The sequence below is a fragment of the Schistocerca americana genome, chromosome 2 (assembly GCF_021461395.2).
Source record: "Schistocerca americana isolate TAMUIC-IGC-003095 chromosome 2, iqSchAmer2.1, whole genome shotgun sequence".
NCBI lineage: Eukaryota > Metazoa > Arthropoda > Insecta > Orthoptera > Acrididae > Schistocerca > Schistocerca americana.
In genome coordinates, this window is record NC_060120.1 from 676,129,514 (window position 1) to 676,150,288 (window position 20,775).

At 44.1% G+C, this 20,775-nt stretch overlaps 1 protein-coding gene across 1 annotated transcript in view; it reads right to left on the reverse strand.

Moving 5' to 3' along the window:
• Positions 1-20,775, reverse strand: part of LOC124595218 — a 104,851-nt gene that overhangs the window by 20,807 nt on the left and 63,269 nt on the right. Inside the window, exons 2-4 of the mRNA XM_047133862.1 lie at positions 17,485-17,672; positions 11,459-11,839; positions 2,212-2,586 (exon numbers count right to left, since the gene is read on the reverse strand). Coding sequence (XP_046989818.1) covers positions 2,212-2,586; positions 11,459-11,839; positions 17,485-17,658 — 930 coding nt within the window. The 5' untranslated portion in view covers positions 17,659-17,672. The remainder of the gene's footprint in view (positions 1-2,211; positions 2,587-11,458; positions 11,840-17,484; positions 17,673-20,775) is intronic.

The window sequence follows — 20,775 nt, forward strand, 5'->3', positions numbered from 1 at the left end:
CTTTACCCTTTCAGGATTTTGCCTGTTAGAATGCGTGAACGAAATCTACAAAGTAAAAATAAACAGAAGAGACAGTTTGAGCGTTCGTACAGTAAATAATGCCGCCTCCACAAAAAAACGAAAAAACTCCAAGAGGACTTCAGAAGAGCTACACGTGGTGATGTCAAGAGAATTCGAATATGAATTTAAGTCAAGGAGGAATTTATGAAAATCAGCTTCGAGCTTAATTATTTGCCTCGTCTTAACAATGCTGTGAATATTTGTTTGAATTACATTATAACACCCGTATATATGTAACGCAAGAATTGAACACATATTATATGAAATGTTTTTGTTACGACCAGGCAAAACGGCATTTGTTCTGCCATAACTGTTAGTTCTTTGATCCACTGGGAGATGGCTCATTGGAACTAAAACATACGAATTATTAATTTCCTTTATTACGTGAATGATAAAACGATTCACTTAACTTGATACAATCCATTACCATAGGAGTGCTGGATAATTTACGGGTCTCATTGAGCACTAAAGCATCACTTGATGCACTAATTAACAAACTCTTCTCTTGAAGTACAACGTTCGACATTTACAAAATTTAAAATATTTGTTTGACACGAGAAACGGTCGTCAAGCCACAGTCACTAAAACAATTCAATTTTTAAACGGTTACATTACTAGTTTTGACGCACTAGCCTTGTGTTAGCCGAAGTGGCAGGGAATCGTCTTTGTAAGATTTCACTAGCAGAACACAGAACGATTGCGTGCTGTGTTCTGCACTGAAGCGTCGAAGAAACTGGCATAGACATACGTATTCAATCACAGAGGTACGTAAACAGTCAGAATACGGCGCTGCAGTCGGCAACGCCTATATAAGACAAGTGTGTGGCGAAGCTGTCAGATCGGTTATTGCTACTACAGCGGCAGGTTATCAAGATTTCAGTGAGTTTGAAAGTCGTGTTACAGTCGGCGCACGAGCGATGTGACGCAGCATCTCCGAGGTAACGATAAAGTGGGGATTTTCCCGTACAACCATTTCGTGAGTGTACCATGAATATCAGGAATTCGGTAAAACATCAAATCTCCGACATCGCTGCGGCCGGAAAAAGATGCTGCAAGAAGGGGACCAGCGAGGACTGAAGAGAATCGTTCAACGTGGCAGAAGGGCAACCCTTCCGCAAATTACAGCGGATTTTAATGCTGGGCCACGAAAAAGTGTCAGCGTGCGAACCATTCAACGGAACATCATCGATATGGGCATTCGGATCCGAAGGACAGCTAGTGTACCTTTGATGACTGCACGACACAATACCGACATTGGACTGTTGATGACTGGAAACATGTTTGCCGGCAGGAAACGAGTCTCCAAATTGTATCGAGCGGATGGATACGTACATGATGGAGAAAAAATGGTTCAAATGGCTCTGAGCACTATGGGACTCAACTGCTGAGGTCATTAGTCCCCTAGAACTTAGAACTAGTTAAACCTAACTAACCTAAGGACATCACAAACATCCATGTCCGAGGCAGGATTCGAACCTGCGACCGTAGCGGTCTTGCGGTTCCAGACTGCAGCGCTTTTAACCGCACGTACATGATGGAGACAACCTCATGAATCCATGTAGCCTGCATGTCAGCAGGGGACTGTTCAAGCTGGTGGAGGCTCTGTGATGGTTTGGCGCGCGTGCAATTGGAGTGATCTGGGGCCCCTGATACGTCCAGATACGACTCTGACTTATGGTACGTACGTCAGTGTCCTGTCTCATCATCTGTATCCATTCATGTCCATTGTGCATTCAGACGGATTTGTGCTTATTCCAGCAAGACAATGGGACACCCCACTCGTCCAGAATTGCTACAGAGTGGCTCCAGGAACACTCTTTTGAGTTTAAGCACTTCCGTTGGCCACCAATCTCCCCAGACACGAACATTATTGAGCGTATCTGGAATGCTTTGCAACGTACTGTTCAGAAGAGATCTCCATCCGCTCGTACTCTTGCGGATTTCAGGACAGCATTCATGGTGTCAATTCCCTACAGCACTACTTCAGACGTTAGTCGAGTCCATGCCACGTTGTGTTGTGGCACTTTTGCGTACTCGCGGGGGCCCTACACGATTTAATTAGGTGTACTAGTTTCTTTGGCTCTTCAGTGTAGCCCAGCTATGGATAAAAGTAGGCTGATCTCGCCGGAGAGGGAGAGAAATGGTACTGACCTTGACGTCGATATCGCCCAGTTGGTCGATGCGCAGGTCTTGCAGCGCCAGGCAGTTGGCCTGCCCCAGGGAGACGTTGACGGTGACGGCGATGGAGTCTGAGGCGACGGTGGCGGCGAGCTGGCCCTGCGCCTGCACGGAGCCGAGGCGCGCCTCGTAGTGTTCGTAGCGCGCGGCCAGCGTGGCCAGCCCCAGGCCGGCGCGCAGCTGCAGCGTCTCGCCCTGCCGGCTCACCGTCGTCGGCTCCGTGCGCCGCAGCGTCGACAGGTTGCGCGCCAGCCCGCCCGTCGCGTCGAAGCTGCCCTTCAGCTGCAGCGGGCCCAGCTTGCGCACGAACTCCCGGTGCAGGTCCGGCGCCGCCACTTCGTCTTTGCCCTGTTGCATCATTTATAATTACAGCTTCATACACTTTCATAGACTATCTGATCAAAAGTATCCTGACATCAATTTTTGGGTATTAATACGTGATGTGTCCACCCCTCTCCTATACGATGGCTTGCACTCTGCTAAGGACGCTTTTAACAAGGTTTCTGAGTGTCCGTGGAGGAGTGGTAGCTAATTCTTCCTGAAGAGCCGAAACCGGAGAAGTTAGCTGAGCCGTGGCGCCATTGAGTTAGTAGACTGTTCTGTCTGGCGCCACTGGCTCAGGTGTAGTATCGACTATCCCTCTTGCAGCCCCATTGCCAGTATCTATGAGAAAGAGTCGGTATCTGTGGCTTGTGTCCTTAGAAGGTCTTTGCTTGTCGGTATATATACGGGGTTCGCTGGCCCGAGAGGCAGGCACTAAGTTTGGGGATTGGCGGTAGCGTCGCAGCAAGAGGTGGTCATGAGGTCCGAGCGGCGGAAGCCACAAGCTGCGCTAGGAGGGCCTACAGAGAGCAAAGATACCGGAGTGCTTCACCGGGGTCAGCGTCGACTATAAGCAGCAGGCCGACATCCCGTCGGTTGGTTGGCAACATTCGTGTTGGACGGCCGCTTGTGGCCTGGCTGCCCTCTTCTACCTCACTTTCATCGACACCACTCAGCAACCGCTGTGACACACCGTGGATCCATGGAACCGCTTGCTGATAAAGGGGAGTAACATTTTACTCGGTCGGCTCTTTGGTCGTAAATGTAGGCAGTAGTGTTGAATTCAGACACTAGTTGTCGTTTGAAAATTTGTCCCGCTATTATATTGCCTTTCCTTTCTGGTTTGTACTCAATCATTAATGTTCTAATTAATCAACTCTTAGTCGTAAATGCAGCCGGAACAACCGTACTAAGGCACAGTTTGCCGTGAACAAAAGAGGGACATGGTGATTACATTTTACAGTCATTAGTTATAATCTGAACAACCTGTTGCACTAAGCTGTTCGTTTTCATGTTTGAAAGACCGGGTGTATTTTAGCTGGATCTTGTGGTTTCGTCGAATGAGTTCTCTTGTAATAAGTGTTCACAAGTAATGTTTTAAGACGTTCCTTCACAGCGGCCTTACTAACTGACAATCAGTTTAACCTTGAAAATATTAACAGCCTGTTGCCACCAGGACTTTAGTCAATTGTCAGAAGGGATGGGTGGGGTCCTGTCGCACCTTGATTGCCGACTGAATTTAAGAGGTTGGTTGCTTTGAAGTAAGCATTCTCATTCTCATGTAGTTTGCTAATCCGTTTAACCTTTAAGCACAGGTGCGCATCTTAACCCCGAACCTTTCGACATACAACTTTCAAATTAAAAGTTAAGGGATTTGTTTTGAGTAATTGAATTATTCTTGTCATCAATGATGCTTATATACAGTAGTTTTCATGTGTTGCAGAACGACGTTTAATAAGATAGACTGTGTCCAGCGTGGTATTAAACACCGTTGTTTCGCCCGATAAGGGGCGGGCTGCAGGTCCGGCCGTCTTGTAATCAATGTCATATTGTTTGCTGTTTTGCGATGCAGCATTTCAGATTTCTTTTGCAAAGATTAAAAGCATATGCAACTTCAGGTTTAAGGTTAAAAGAATTTTGCAAATTGGTTCATTTTGTAAAAGAAAATTTTTTGGTTAAATGCTTCGATTATCGGTAAAACACAGTTTATATATTGTTGTTGATAATTCTTCCCGGTTATATGGCCGTGGTCCATGGAATTCTTCAATTCCTAACGTTTCGTCCAATACTACGTTGGATATCTTCAGAGGTATGGCTGGTCCTGCTGAGTCCTGCTGACTCCAGCAGGACCAGCCATACCTCTGAAGATGTCCAACGTAGTATTGGACGAAACGTTAGGAATTAAAGAATTCCATGGACCACGGCCATATAACCCGGAAGAATTATCAACAACAGTACCATCCGGTCGTGAAAGCCTTCATTGTATAGTTTATATATCATTAAATAAACAGGTTGCGTGAAAAGAAATTTAATTGGTGGGTCCTCCCTGCCACGTTTTCCTCAATTCCAGTAAGTACCACGTCTCAGTAGCGATGTTTCACGCTGGAGTCTGCAGCGAAGTCGATGTTCTAACTCATCCGAAAGGTGTTACATTGTTTTTAGGCCGGGACTCTGGGCAGACAGTTCGTTCCAGAAGTGTTTTAGCCCACAAAACATTGCTCACAGCTTCTGCTTTATGACGGCTGATTCAAACAATTACCGTCTGCAAACTGTTGCTCTACTCTATGCAGTACAAACACTGTAAAACGTACCCTTGGTGACTTCATGACACTACACCGACATTGGACTGTTGATGACTGGAAACATGTTGCCTGGTCGGACGAGTCTCGTTTCAAATTTTGTCGAGTGGATGGACGTGATGGGGTATGGAGACAATCTCATGAATCCGTGGTACCTGCGTGCAGTAGGGGACTGTTCAAGCTGGTGGAGGCTCTGTAATGGTGTGGTACGTGTGTTGTTGGAGTGATATGGGATCCCTGATACGCCAAGGTACGACTCTGACGGTTGACACGTACGTAAGTATCCTGTCTGATCACCTGCATCCATTCATGTCCACTGTGCATTCCGAGGGACTTGGGCAATTCCAACAGGACAATGGGCACACCATAATCACGAAAAACACCCCATGCCATAACGCAACTTCCTCCGTACCTCACTGTCGGCACCACACATGATGGTTGACAGTCTTTCAATTACTCGTCAAACCCAAACCCTTCCATCGAATTGTCGTCATTCCAACTGATTCGTTTCCAGTGACGCACTATCCAGCTGGGTCTCTCTATACACCACCTCGAGCGTCGTTTATCATCGACAACAGAAAAGTGTGCCTCATGAGGCTCTGCTCGACTAATGTACTCCATTCTTTTACACTCCGTAAGTAAAGTCATTGTGCTAGTTAGACTCCTGGTGCCACTTTGGAACTCACGAGTGTGATCGTTCGTTCGCGTTTCCACTCCACAATTACATCACCAAGAGTTGAAGTGGACAGCTTTAGAGCGGTTGAAATTTCCCTAATAGATTTGTTGGTTCACATCCAATGACTAGTCCACGACTAGTCCACTTTCAAAGTCACTAAGCTCTCCAGACCCACCCATTCTGCTGTCACTACTTCTCTAGGGAAGAACACTACACTCGTCGCCTCCTTTTATACTGGCAAATCCTCCTCTCGCGACAGCTAGTGGTCCGTTACGCATTACACAGTTGTGTCCTGATACTATTGATCAGATAATGTGTAACATAAATATGTTCAACATTTTTAAGGCGATCACCAACAGCTGTTAAACTTTATGAAAAGCGTGCAATGCACTTGTCTATACGACATTTACCATCATTACTAGGTTTGTTACTAACCGACATCACAGTATCTGTATACAGCACGAAAACCAAAAATAGGAAGCAATCAGGAATACTTGGTGTACGATCAGTTACGAAATTGGAAGGTAACATAATACCGAAGAAAGTTCATATTTACGCATCACGTCATCTCATATTTATATGTTTTTAACACACCATCAGAACTGCTGATCAAAAGGACAAAAATGTATCCGTATTCGAGCGCCGAAGTGTCAGATGTCGAAACACAGTTGTAACTGATCATCCGCTACTTTTAAACAAATGAAACGAGTGGGTCATGAGTAAGAAAAAAAAGGACCGATCGTGCAGTCAGTAAAGAAAGTTACTAACAATGCAACAAAAACACTTAATTATATACTGCAAAACATAAGTCAGTTGTATAAGAGTACATTGACAGAGAAATCATTGGTGACATACCAGAATTAATGACGTAAAGATTTAAAAAGTATAATACCGTGTGTTCAGAAAGTAGCTATGCAGTGCCATGTTGTGATGTGCTAAGTAATGACTGATATTATTGTCAATTATTGATACAACATTTTCCATTGTTTAACATATTTGAACCATATATGACAAGGTATTTGTACTTCTTCGCAGGTCCGGTTTGATTGTAGACCAACGTCTCGTGTGACATCATTGTGATCCATGTCATCATTCCGACGATTAAACCAAGAGTGTTTCTTGTGAAGCATGTGTTCCGCGATGGAGACAAGTTTACTTCAGCAGTAGAAACTGCATTTGCAGCAAAGTTCCCAGGAGTGAAGATGCCTTACCGTAGTGCTATACGGAACCTCAAGTTTCGAAAGACCGGAAGCGTTCATAATGCTCCAAAATCAGGCAGGCCATCCACATCCACATCCGAAGAGAAGGTAGCGGAGGTGCAAGACATGACGCTGCAAAGTCCAAAGAAATCGATTAGACTATCTCAGCAGGCACACGTGTCCGTGGGTTCCGCTCACAAGAATCTCCGGAAGTCACTGTCCATATATACGTACAAAATGTCGGTCGTGCATGAACTGAGAGACACCGATCGCCCGGCGCGTGTGAACTTTTGCGACTGGTTTCTTTCTTTCCTGCGGGACAGTGGTGAGGGGGTTCTTCACACAACGTTTTTCACGGATGAGGCATGGTTTCACGCCTCTCCGGTTACTTGAATAGCCAGAATAGTCGTGTGTGGACTACGGAGACTCCGCATGTATTTAAGGTGTCCCCACTGCATGATCAAAAGTTTGGTGTTTGGTGCACTGTGACTCGTAAACGCATCATTGGGCTAATTTTCTTTTAGGACACCATAAATGCAGAACGGTACTGCACCTACATTCTGGAACCCTTCCTAGGTGAACTTAATGACGACGAAATTGAGAATGCCTGGTTCTAACAGGATGGGGAGACTGCACATACCGCCCACAAGGCGATGACATCTTCGGTGACCGCATCCTCTCTAGAGCACTCTGGCCTCCGCGTTCACCCGACGTGGCTCCACCAGATTACTTTCTATGGGGTACGTGGAAGGGAAAGGCCTACGAACGCAATCCGCACACCATACAAGAACTCCAAGCTGTACCGACACGTCACATTCAGAACGTCACTCCCGATGTGCTGCACAATGCCTGCAAGAAAATGCAGAAGAGCGAGGTGGCGCAGTGGTTAGACACTGGACTCGCATTCGGAAGGACGACGGTTCAATCCCGCGTCCGGCCATCCTGATTTAGGTTTTCCGTGATTTCCCTAAATCACTCCAGGCAAATGCCGGGATGGTTCCTCTGAAAGGGCACGGCCGACTTCCTTCCCCATCCTTCCCTAATCCGATGAGACCGATGACCACGCTGTCTGGTCTCCTTCCCCCAACCAACCAAAACGCAGAAACGCGTGCAACTGTGTCTTCAAGTTCAAGGGGATCACTTCCACCATCTTTTGTACCTTCCATGACTTTAATACGGCAAGTTATGAACTGCATAGTTGCTTATTGACCACGTTGTATAAATAGGCATGCAGTAATCACCGTTATGTCGTACAAGAAGTAATAGAGTGTGGAGTAATGTGAAATTGCTTTTGAAGACCGATCATAACAGATAAACATAAGACTGAAATACTTTTGCAAAAAGTCAAAAGCGGTGTATGATCAAAGAGAATAAAAGAATGAGTCACATAATACATAAAATAAATTTTAGCTTTCTGCCTGTCCTACCGACATAGAAATGGTCGCACTGTTCACATTCCATCTCACTTGACAGGCAATGCTCCACAGCAGTAACGTATTTTATGAAAGGAATTTTTGAAACAACTTCAAGCTGCTAGGGTAATCTCTCTGTTGTGTTACCAATTTCAGTCTACAAGACGTTCGTGGGATATCTTTCCCTGATGGACGTGCAATCACTTAAGGCACTGTTATCTTGTTATTATTTGATCAAGTTCCACACATGTTATGTCATAGAGGTGCCTTTCGATGGCCCTTCCGAATGCCACAGAAAAAGTAGATTGTTACTGCGTCGTCTCTCACAAGAGCCTACATAGAAGAGTGCCTAGTTACCTACCACTCAGGAGCTAAATAGTTATGGTCAGACACCAGAGAGTCCACGACAAGGATTAAGTTATGCAACCGCCTTATGCCACACAAATACACAATCCAGTCACATTAATGTGGCCACCACCTGTGTGACGTCAACGTGCAATAACCACTCACAAATGACAGATGGCAGCACTAGCCAGTGGATGGTATATAAACCGTGTCAGGGATGTGAAAAATAGTGCAGTCGTTGTCGTAATGCGGAAACGGAGCGATTTATTTGACTTTCAAAAGGGCATGCTCATTGGCTTTTGGGCCATCATTTCTGAAAGGGCTAAGTTTGTTAACTGTTTGCGTGCCTCCATGGTTAAAGTATGCCGTGTCTGGCAAAATAGCAGTATACAAAAACGGCGCTGAGGCATCTGTGGCGCACCACATGGGTGAACGACGGTTGCGGTGATGTGTACCGGCGAACAGACGTGCAACCGGTGACCAACTGGCCGCCTAGATGAACCAAGGAGCTGTCAAATCGTTTCTAGGGGCTATCAACTCGTTTCCAAGGGCTATCAACTCATTTATAAGGGCTATCAATTGTTGAGCAACTGACTGCCCAGACGGACCAAGGAGCTATCAAAACCGTCTCCTCAACGACTGCCCAGGGAACATCGCTGTGTATGAGCCTCCACAACAGGTGTCTCACTCATGCATTCAGGCCGGCCGCAGTGGCCGAGCGGTTCTAGGCGCTTCAGGTTAGTTAAGTTTAAGTAGTTCTAAGTTCTAGGGGACTGATGACCCCAGATGTTAAGTCCCATAGTGCTCGGAGCCATTTGAACCATGCATTCATGCTGACTGTTGTTCATCGGCGAAGAAGGCTCGAACTTGCGCGGCAATACCTCTAATGGACGTCTACAGAGTAGCGACAGGTGGCCTTTCCAGATGATCCTCGTTTTATGCTGCATTGGACAGATGGTCATTGGCTTGTACAACCCCGTACCAAACGTCGGTAGGGTTCAGGGCGGAGGAGGGAGCGTTATGTTCAGGTAAATGTTTTGTGGCATTCCCTGGGTGATTTCGCAATTATGGAAGGCGCAGTGAATCAACACAAAAATATCTGTCCTTGGGGATCATGTCCACCCCTACACGCAGTTTTTTCCTTGGACATGATAACACCTACCAACAGGACAATGCAACGTGTCACATAGGTCGCAACACATACGTTGTTTGAAGAGCGCTAGGATGACTTTACTGTACTCCTGTGCCCACCAAACTCCCCGGATTTAAACCCAATAGAGAATCTGTGGGGCTACATCGATCGGACTGATTCTGAACCGAGAAACCTGGCAAAGCTGGTCACGATACTGGAGTCAACATGGCCCCACTTTCCTGTCGGTAACTTCCAGAATGTCACTCTATTTTCGCACGTCCACGCTGCAAAAGGTGATTACTCAAGCTTTTGACAGTTGGTCACGTTAATGTGACTGGACCTGTAGTTCTCCAAATAGACACCCATCCGCGAAACATCAATATAATCGGACACACGTATCCACTCTGCAGTCGGATAGTGTCTCAGGACGGTGTTTTTGCGAGTGTCTCAGGGTTAACTTACAGTTGCCACCAAGAAGATCTGTGCTGGACATTCTGTATGTGATATTAATCATCATTCTGTATGTTTAGGGTTATACGACAGATTGGTGCAAGTGAACATTGATGTATATTCCCACACAAATCTTCATGCTCTAGGTAATTATTGTAAAATTTCTACCAAAAGACCATTGCACACAGTTGTTAATCTGTGTTGCCTTCTACAGGGTGACCAACGAAGGAGTCCCAGATTTTAAAATTAAATAACATGAAAACTAAAGTCGATAGAGTAATGCAGCAAACGGTATTACTATGATGGCTTTAAGAATTTAATACGGAAATTTCGAAACAATCTTTAGAGATACTGCTAAAAGATTGCACCCTATCTGGAGAGTTTGGGTTTTGAAGGGTATATATGTTTCTAGTATTGTGTGGGGGCTGGAACGCTTCAAACCAGTCTCTGCTGTAACTCTTTGGGCAGATTTCTTCGGACGTTGCTGAGTAGACCCAGAAATTGTGGTGACATTGTCAGGAGTAATTACCGTTCGCCCGTGGCCAGCAGCCGCAAGTAGATCATCAAAACCGCTTGCTCTTCGAATTGGTGAATTGCTGGCGATTGGTTTTCGCATCTGGTCCTTTTTGAACATTAAATCGTGTTTGAAAACTGCTCTGTAAACAGTACTGGAAACTGTAAACACACGTTGTTCAGTAGAATGATTGATTTCAACTTCTTTCTTCCGCACGCTAACCTCCTTAAACGCTTCAGCGATGAAAATGATTGTTCAAGGCTTCAGAGTACTATCTATAAGCACTAGGTATTGCGATTACAACGCCACGTGTTAGAAGCTTTTGCAACGACAACTTCGAAAGTACTGTATAAAATTTTTACAGCCCTCAAAATAAGCTTACAATTTGTTGCGTTTTCTATCGATCTTTGCTTTAATGTTATTTAATTTTAAAATCAGGGAGTCCTTTGCTAGACATCCTGTATTTCTGTCATAGCTGTTGCCTAACCGTATTTGGGCTGTGTGACGACTCTGTACACTTGTTGCGTGCTAGCAGGTCACCTCACTGCATAACAGCAACTACTGTGTGGTAGAGGCTTCTCCTCCTGCCTTTTCTGTGTGTTTGACACCAAGCAATTTGGTGGATACACGAGTTATGTTTAATAAAAAACATAATCAGCATCATGTTCATTCATCACTGACTGTCCTTTTGTTTAGCATGTATCCACCGTCTGTATGATACAGAGAATTGCATTGCGTATAACAGTCCACTTCCTTGCAAAATAACTTTTACTTAGTGATGTAAATGGCACCAAGAGGTTTCAAGAAAAAAAAAATAAAAAAAAAATTAAAAAAAAATAATGAGAGGTGACAATGGAAACAAAAGCCGCACCTTAGCGTGGATCCCCCTGCAGATGATCTCCAGCGCGAAGTCTACGATCTGGTCGAGGTAGTCGTCTTGCAGCTCGGCGTCGTGGCTGTAGGCAGCCAGCGGCAGCAGGAAGTGGCCGTCCCTGGCGGCCGGCTGCTGGGGCACGTGGTTCGAGTCCAGGAAGGGCGCGTAGTCGGTGAGGCGCAACGGCGGAGGCCGGCGCCCAGACTGCGGGGGCGACAGCGGCAGCTGCGGGGGCGGATCGTTCACGAAGACGTCGACCTGCGTGCGCCGGTCGTCGCTGCCGAAGGCCGGGATGCTGTTGTCGTGCTCCTCCACCGTCTCCACGTCGCGGCCCTGCGGCGGCGACACGCGTACCGGCAGGACGTTCACGTTCACCACCTGTCCCGGCAGGGCGCACTATTATACGCTGCCTGACAAAAGTGAAGCACCCAGAGGGGGAGGAGGAAACGAAATGGAACATCAAGAGCTGAGAACGATTACAAAATCGAGAAATACAAATAAAAGTGTATACATGACCTCTGTGAGCCTACAGAAATGACAATATCCCTACAGTAAAAGTACGGGAAGCACTGAAAACGGTTAATGTGAAAGAAAAATGGATTAACTTCTTTAAAAGTTATACAAGAATACAAAAGTAATTATTAAAGTGATAAACAGGGTACCCGAAGCATTTTAGTTAACACTGGTCCAAAACATGGTTGAGTAAAGTCTATTACTTTGCTTAACAATATATATTATATTAAGATTTTATATAAAGATTTTAACTTTTAGTGGCAACGGCCCCGAAAGCCTGCAGACTTACATATCTTCTCATACTGCCAATTTCCATTATTATAATTTTCTCCCCAACAATATATATGTAGTTACATTCCATCCTGGATTTTCTATTGTTTGACTACTTTGTTTAACATTTTTTCGGAGCAGGCGTTGAATGGCTGATGCAGGAAATGCTCAGGCATGGGTGGAGATACTCTTCATTGCCTTTTATTTGCAGATGAACAGGTAATGTTCTCTCAAGAGGAAGAGGATATAGCAGACACGCTGAGAAAACTTGAAGTGGAGTACATATAACGGGGTTTGGGATAAATCTGGACAAGAGTCAGTGTATGTGTATGGGACAATATCTGGTGAAAACTGACGCAGAGGAAGGAGAAATAAAATCCTGTAGAAGCTACAAATATTTGGTAACAATACAAAGTAATTCCTGTACGTGTAGCAAGGATATCATTAATTGTTGATAACATTACTGGGAAACAGCCATCTGTCAGTTAAGGGGAGCCGGAGGTGCCTATGCTGCCCATGTTAAAATCACTAAGTTTGAGGAACATTTATGAATAAACTACCAAATAGAAAAATTTGAATTTTTTTTACATATAGAGTGGTTTAGTATTGCAGTTGTGACAGAGTGATTTTGGAGTATCTTTTCTAGTTTCCTTCCAATTATTTTTTTTTTATTAATGACCCAAATTCTTTTACAAATAATTGCTTTATAATTAAACTGAAATGAAACTACTGAACATATTGCCAAATGGCTGTGTTACAATGTAAGTTTGACCACTTGGAGTGCTGTATAAAAATTTCATCTCTCTAGCTTGACTGGATTTTGAAAAAATGTTCCTTATATTTGAAAAATTCTAATTTACGGGAAATGGCTATCAAAGTTTCCCAATACATTCCTGCACTATAGGTTGGATTATCAGGGTCTTCTTCTTCATCCTCCAAAAGCTACCTCTTCTGCCTTCTTTTCTGGCCTGTTGTTCCATCATACTTCATATGCGTTTCTCTTCTTTCTGCTCCTCTTATCCTTTCTCTGTCAATATTTCTTAGTGCTCGTACAGTGTTCACCCCAGCTGTAAATCCTAATGCCTTCAGAACTTCACACTTCACACTATTCCCTTGGTTGTAGGTTGCTATTGCATCATAAATGCCAAAGTGCAGTGTTTTTATGCTTACAAACACCCTTTTAGGAATCACTTTCCAAATCAAATTGTTTACGCTCTCATTAGGATTCTGCGTCTTTCCGTGTAGACATTTGTATAACAATTCTGGCTGTGCTAAGTCATGAAAAATTGGTTTTATTGCATTTATCACAGCTGCTGGCAAACCATGTTTGTGATCATAGGCCTGTTTTGCATTATATTTGCACCAGGAATCTTTTGGGCACAGGCTGTGTTGAGGGTACTCATTGGAAGAGGCAGTATGAAGGAACAATGCCCACACTGCTTTTCGCATGTCACTAACATTACTAGTATTTTGCCTTATAGCATACCCATAGTATCACTGTAGACATTCAATCACCTCATCAGTAAGCCTGCCTCTCCCTCCTATTGTCTTTCCATCACTGAGCTTACTTGAACCCAAAGTTTGTTTGAGCCTTGAGCTTTCAGTTTCTCTATAGTCTTGAAACCTTTGGAGTCACCATCCCCAAGGTAGTATTTGCTAGAAGATGTCACAGGGCTATGGCCGGCCATGTGTTGCTTAGCCGAAGGACGCACTGTTTCAGTAATTGTAGTATCGCAACTTGGTATTAGTGTTAATTATCTTTTCCCTACGTTATTCCTCTTCTTATATACACGGTTACTAAAACGTGGCATCGTAACCAGAACAACGCTTTACACAAGAAGTGTAATACTACCGACAACAGGCGCAACACTGAACTAATTCGAAACGGTAAACAGCAAAGAGACGATGTTCAGCGCTCTTAGCGCTTCATTTGTCACAGAAAACAATGTATCCAACCCTTACACACTCGCTCTATGCGTAACATAAGGCGCTGTATGCGTAATAGGCCGAGAAAATCCCAAGCAGTTCGCCAGGAAGTCACGAGAGGGTGTTAGATGCATTCAGCGGCCGCCCATTTCCTCTGCGGGCGTGGGGGAAAATGGTAATAACTCCACTTCTAGGGCGAGTAGAACAATAATTCAAAGTTTACATTATAGAGGAATGTTCCAATTAATTTTCGGTAGCAAAAAAATCGTAATTTTTTGGATTTGCTCCCCTTAAGAAAAATTAGTAAAAAAACAGTCTCGATCGCACAGTCTTATATCAAAAATATGACCGGGTTCGGCATCTAGTAGTATTCGTCTTCAGATAATGTAGTATCCGGCTGACGATGATAACACTTGGAGCACCTGTACAAAACTGCCAGGGTTAGTTCAGACGGTAGCCTACTACGAGAGGCCGAAACCGGTCATATTTTTTAATAAAAGGCTGTGAGATAGAGACTGTTTTATTTTACTAAATTTAAGAATATTTGTTCCAGAATAGCAATGAGGAAGAGAGCTACTAACGTTTTGCGTAGGACAATATTAAATGCCGCCCATTGCGGCCGAGCGGTTCTAGGCGCTTCAGTCTGCAACCGCGCGACCGCTATGGTCGCAGGTTCAAATCTAGCCTCGGGCATGGGTGTTTGTGATGTCCTTAGGTTAGTTAGATTTAAGTATTTCTAAGTTCTATGGGACTGATGACCTCAGATGTTAAGTCCCATAGTGCTTAGAGCCATTTGAACCACAATATGAAATAACAAGTATTCGGCTGGACACCAGGTAAAGAATATTTCACAATGTGATGGATAACTATTTCTGTATGGAGCTGGGATGTGGCTTCAAAGAAGGAAAGTTTAATAACATATAATAATAATAATAATAATAATAATAATAATAATGGAAATGGGCAGTATGAGAACATGTCTGCAATTAATGACGCAAAATAAAAGTCGAAATGAGGAGGTATGAAAGCAAATGTAGATAAAGTGCTCCATAACAAATGCTTAGGACAACAGAGCGCTTCAATGGTACGGGAACTTACAGGAAATGTCCAACCACTGATGGCTAAGGAAAATTTTAAACTGGAAGCCGCCAGGGAGAAGGACAGGAAGGTCAGCGCTAAGATGGGAAAAATACATATGCGAAACAATGGAAGACGGGATCTAAGACCGGAGGATTGGAACGAAGAGGCCTGTGGAGGTCAAAAGTGGCTACCTCCTAGGGGAAAGAAGAGGAGCAGGAGGAAGAAAAAGAAGAAATCGATCGAGTCAAATTTGTAAAAAACTTGGCAGTATAAACCAACTTATCAGAAAATTACAACACCTGATCTGCACTGAGTAGGTCGGGAAGAGTGTGATAAGGCCGTTGGATCCTCTCCTGAGGGATGCCGGCCCACGACTGTGTTAACTGCCCTTGGTATCCCAGATACTTGCACTGGGACGGAGGTGAAGTGCAAGCCTATCACATATGTTCTACTGGGGCAGATCTGTGGATCTTGTTGGCCACGTGAGTACCCCAGCAACGTGCAGTGAGATCACAGAGACACGTGCGATAGGTGGACAAGCATTGTGCTGTTGAAAAATGACAACACAATACTGTCTCATGAGAGGTAACTCACGAGGACGGAGGAACTCAGTGACGTACCACTGTGCCGTCAGAGTTCCCTCAATCCGTACCAGCTGTGACCAAAGTCATACCCGATGGCTCCCCAACCAAGACCAGGAGAAACACCTCTTTCCCCATGTCACCGCCATACCCTGCCACTCCAGACGCTGCTGTTTCTGCTGTGATGTTAACGGTAGTCTGCGCATGGGATGGTAATTTCCTAATCTGGGTGCTGCCAGCCTCTGACCAAGGCGCGGAATGACACAGAATGTTGCACGAAGTCCATGACTTGTTCTCGGGTGACGGATGCAGGTGCCAAGGGCTTACAATTTCCATGATGCACAATACAGTGAGCCTCTCTTATGTTCAGACGTGCTCCTCATCTCCTTGATGAATAAACATGCCCTCAAGTTTCCATGCAGTCTAATATCGCGCCATCCAACATCGCGCCACTATCACATCCGAATGCCCTACAAATAATTTGGCCGGCCGGCTGTATGGAGATCCACAATGTCCTTTCAAACTCTGCCATGTGTTGAGGATACCCTCTGATATGAGTACAAGTCTTTCCGTGTGCTTCACAGCGCTCACTCAACATCTGATGTTGAAAATTTTGGAAATCTGTGGTAAGGTCTAATGGGACCAAACTACTGAGGTCATCGGTCACTAAGCTCACACACAACTTAATCTAACTTAAACTAACGTACGCTAAGAACAATACACACACCCATGCCCGAGGGAGGACTCGAACCTCCGACGGGGGTAGCCGTGCGAACCGTGACAAGGCGCCCTAGACCTCTCGGCTACCCTGCGCGGCTCTGATGTTGATCATGCCCTTTGTATACCTTACATTAAACAGGAACGGCAGTAAGAAATTCTGGTGACCGTTCTATACGTCACAGAGAATTACATCTCTGATCATCTACATACCCAGTGATGGTGTGTACGTGTACTGAGATATACTGACATCGCACCATATTGTGAGTGCTTCACATTTTTGCCTCCAATTCATATTCGGATCCCTGTCTTCCACTTCCCAGCAGATTAAAATTGTGTACTGCTTTCGCTGATAATTCTCTTAGCGACTGAGCTTCGCAGGCGTAACTTGCGACCCACCTTCATAGCATCAGTAGTAGTAACGAACATCCTCTCCATTATATGACAGACCAATTATCACCTCCCAGGATTGTGTTTCAGCTAGGAGTTGAGCAAATGGGTTCGTGAAATAGGATTCACAAGTCGTCCACAATGAGAACGACGCTTTGAACTGATGGTGTGCGAACACTAGAGAACTGTAACTGTAATATCACTGGAGAACTTAATCAATAATATCCTTGAAGTTTCTCAACACAGCGACTGATGTTCAAATGGTTCAAATGGCTCTGAGCACTATGGGGCTTAACATCTGAGGTCATCAGTCCCATAGAACTTAGAACTACTTAAACCTAACTAACCTAAGGACATCACACACATCCATGCCCGAGGTTAGATTCGAACCTGCGACCGTAGCGGTCGCGCGGTTCCAGACTGAAGCGCCTAGCAACGCTCGGCCACAACGGCCGGCTAGGCGACGTTCCACAGTATTGCGCCATGTCAGATGAACACCCAGGAGTTGGTTGCAAGCTAGCGGTGCTGCCTCGGAGTGAGACTTGCCTGAACAACTCGGATGGGACCCGCGGAGCTGTTGATGTAGCTGGCGTGCACCTTGCGGTTGACGAGTGGCGGCGCGCTGCCGAACATGGGCTGCGGCTGCGGCTGCGCCCACATGCCGGCGCCGCACTGCGCCACGCACGCCGCCGTCACCACCAGGAGCGTCGCCGTCTTCATGCCGTCCAAGGGGCCTGGAGAGCAAGCGGTAAAATACGTCACTCAGTGCCAAGTCTGATCAACTCAGTTACACATCTCATTTCCTACACTCACTGCCTGTCCTAGCACCCGTGTACCCGTGTGCAGGATACAGATTTGCAGAGTATCTCAGAACTCAGCATCAGATATTCAGTGCTGAGGACGAAGATGAGGAGCACAAATAGAAAAAGTTCGAAAGCGTCGTTCAAAATGCCTCAGACAAATACGTTCCGAGCAAGACCCACCGTGGTTTAATAACCGTGTTTGGGAACTGCTACATAAACAAAGAGAGCTTCATCACAGATTCAAGAAAAGTCAAAACCTAACAGACAAACAGAACTGAACGAACCGAAAATGAGCATAAGGAGGTAAAAGAGAGAAGCGTTCAATGACTTTGAAAGTTGAAAGGTCCCCTTAGAAAAAATATACATGACTGTGCTTAAACTGACACACAATATTTTTAGCGCAACGCAATCTGACTTTCAAAAATCCCTACAAAATAATGGCCCTGAGTAACATTAACCTATACCTTTCATGAATCACTTACCTCACAAAAATCTTCGTTACTCGAACTACTGCAATACAGCGGGTGCCAATACTGCCAGCTAAATAAAAATTCAAACTACTGAAGGCACTAACTACTGATAGGCATAGTTAGCAAATGAAAGATTTTGACAAAGAACAAACAATGTATTTACCTTAACAGTGTTCAAAAGTCATAATATATATATATATATCAGTTCATGACATCCAGTCTTACAAATTTACTGTCTCTGATGGACAAACTTCCAGATCATCCGCTCTCAAAACTCCGCCATTTCTCTCCCCACATCCACCACTGCTGGCGGCTCACCTCCAACTGCGCAACGCTATGCGCTTTTAACAGCCAACTGCCCAACATTACAATAGCCAACAACAATGCAAACCAGCCACAGATTGCACACAGCACAGCCAGTGAATTTCATACAGAGCGCTACGTGGCGTTACCAATAAAAAAAACCTATACAACCTACTTACAAAGTTAAAAATTTTGCTACCTGATCTGACTAAATACGATAAGAGGTCTTACACAAATTCAGTAAGCTGGTCTAAATCATCTGTTCAGTCACTCAGTGACCATGTAGGCACCGAAACGAAAGAGAACAGAGAGAAAGCCAAAATACCGAAATCTGTTAACCGAAATTGTTAGACCGCGGAGAACTGTAATACAGTCCAACCTTTCTAGCTTTTGTTAGCCTTCCATTTGATATTGGATTTTTTGGCGGTACTGGAATTTTATTTTTTTTTCTCTAAGTTTTGAGGTTGATTGTAATTTCAATTATATTGGTGTGTTATTTACTAAAGTTTAAAAATTGCGATCGCGCACAGCTCAACCCAACCCTATCACTTCCCTTTACGTCAGAGATTCCAAATGTTTTTATATCTTTTGGTTGGACATTTCGATCGTCGAAATATATTTTTTCCGATAAAGTTCCATTAAATTTGTTCTTCAGAGGTAGATATAATCTGAACCCGCAACATTCTTCTGCTGTGTATTCCGATTTCCATTTCTTCCTAAATTCGATAATTTTTCATTCTATTGTTTTACGAAGGTGGGCTCACAGCATGCAAGCGTTCCAACTACTTTTATCATTGCAAAATATGGTGGGCAGATCCTCCTATAACTGAAGAGCCTCTATCTCTCCTAATTATATGAAGTACGGTCAGTTAAAATCCCCATACGCATCACAGGTCCGTCTTAGGGAGCGGAATTCAAAAGACCCTAGTGAAACACTCAAGTACGCTGGACTTCACGTCCATGTGGTACCTAGAATAGTCTGATTTTTCTAAAATGAGCATGTTCACACAAATTTTCTCGCCCGTTGCGTGTCATGGCTTTTTTTTTAAACAGCTGTCCTTATCTTACTAGATTTCAAATATGTTAAGCCGTGTTGATGAAGACACAAGCCACGTCTTAAAGGGAGGGAATGTGTACCAACGTGAAACAAATATCGTTTTATCAGGAAAGTCAGACTAGTAAACCATTCATCCTCTTGACTGTGCTCAGCTATCTATGTATGCTTAGAGATTTGTTGTATCTTACTGATTTCTTTTATCGACATCTTAGTTGGTCATGAGCAGTTCCAGAAAAAAATTCCGAGATGTTGACTCAATGGGCTGTTTTCTTTTCCTTCCCTTGGCTACTGTGAGGAAATAAGTAGATCGTGGGTAAAATGAAATTGACCCGGAAAATATTTCATGCAGGTTAAGATACGCAAACTAACGTACATCATGAACATCAGGAGCATATGATCTCAGTTGGGATCCCTGTCTTAAGGTGTATGAAATATTTTCCGGGCCAGTTCCATTTTCCCAACCTGTATGATGCAACCTTTGAGACTAAGCTAGTAATAGCAAATCAATAGAAAAAAAGCTCACAAAGAACATACGGTGTGTATAATGCTAGCAATAGCTACGTGATAGACTTGATAACAATCTTATTAGAAAAACAATAACTGAATTTTTTGGATATGGATATCACTGCGCTAAAAACTTTACCGTCTTTGGTTTGTACTGAAAGCATCTGCCGAATAATTCTGCCTCAGTAATTATTAGGTATTAGACTTGTTGGCTACACTGGGGTGATAGTTCTTGACGCCAGCCGTCATGGGTGTACCAATTTGATACACAAATTCGAAGGTAATTTTACGTATAAACATAAAGATCTTATTCAATGTTGTTGGCTGAATTTGTACATGTAACAATTTGTTGCCTTCCGTAAACTTTCTTATTCAATGTTGTTGACTGAATTTGTACATGTAACAATTTGTTGCCTTCCGTAAACTTTTACTCGTAAACCGAATCTTTTTCCCTTCTTACACAGATCTATCATGTGTATGTCCTCTCGATGGTGGCATATTCTCGTACAAGTTGATGTACATTCAGTGAAAGGTGTGTCGTTCACGTGGTACTGTCTGATGACAACTTTGTTCACCACATACGACATAAATATCTAAAAAATATTTTTTGTTTTTCTGTTACAAACCAGGGGAACATGCCACGGATTGTAATTTAAAAACAATAGTAGTAAAAGAGCTAGGTGACATTCCACTTTGAATC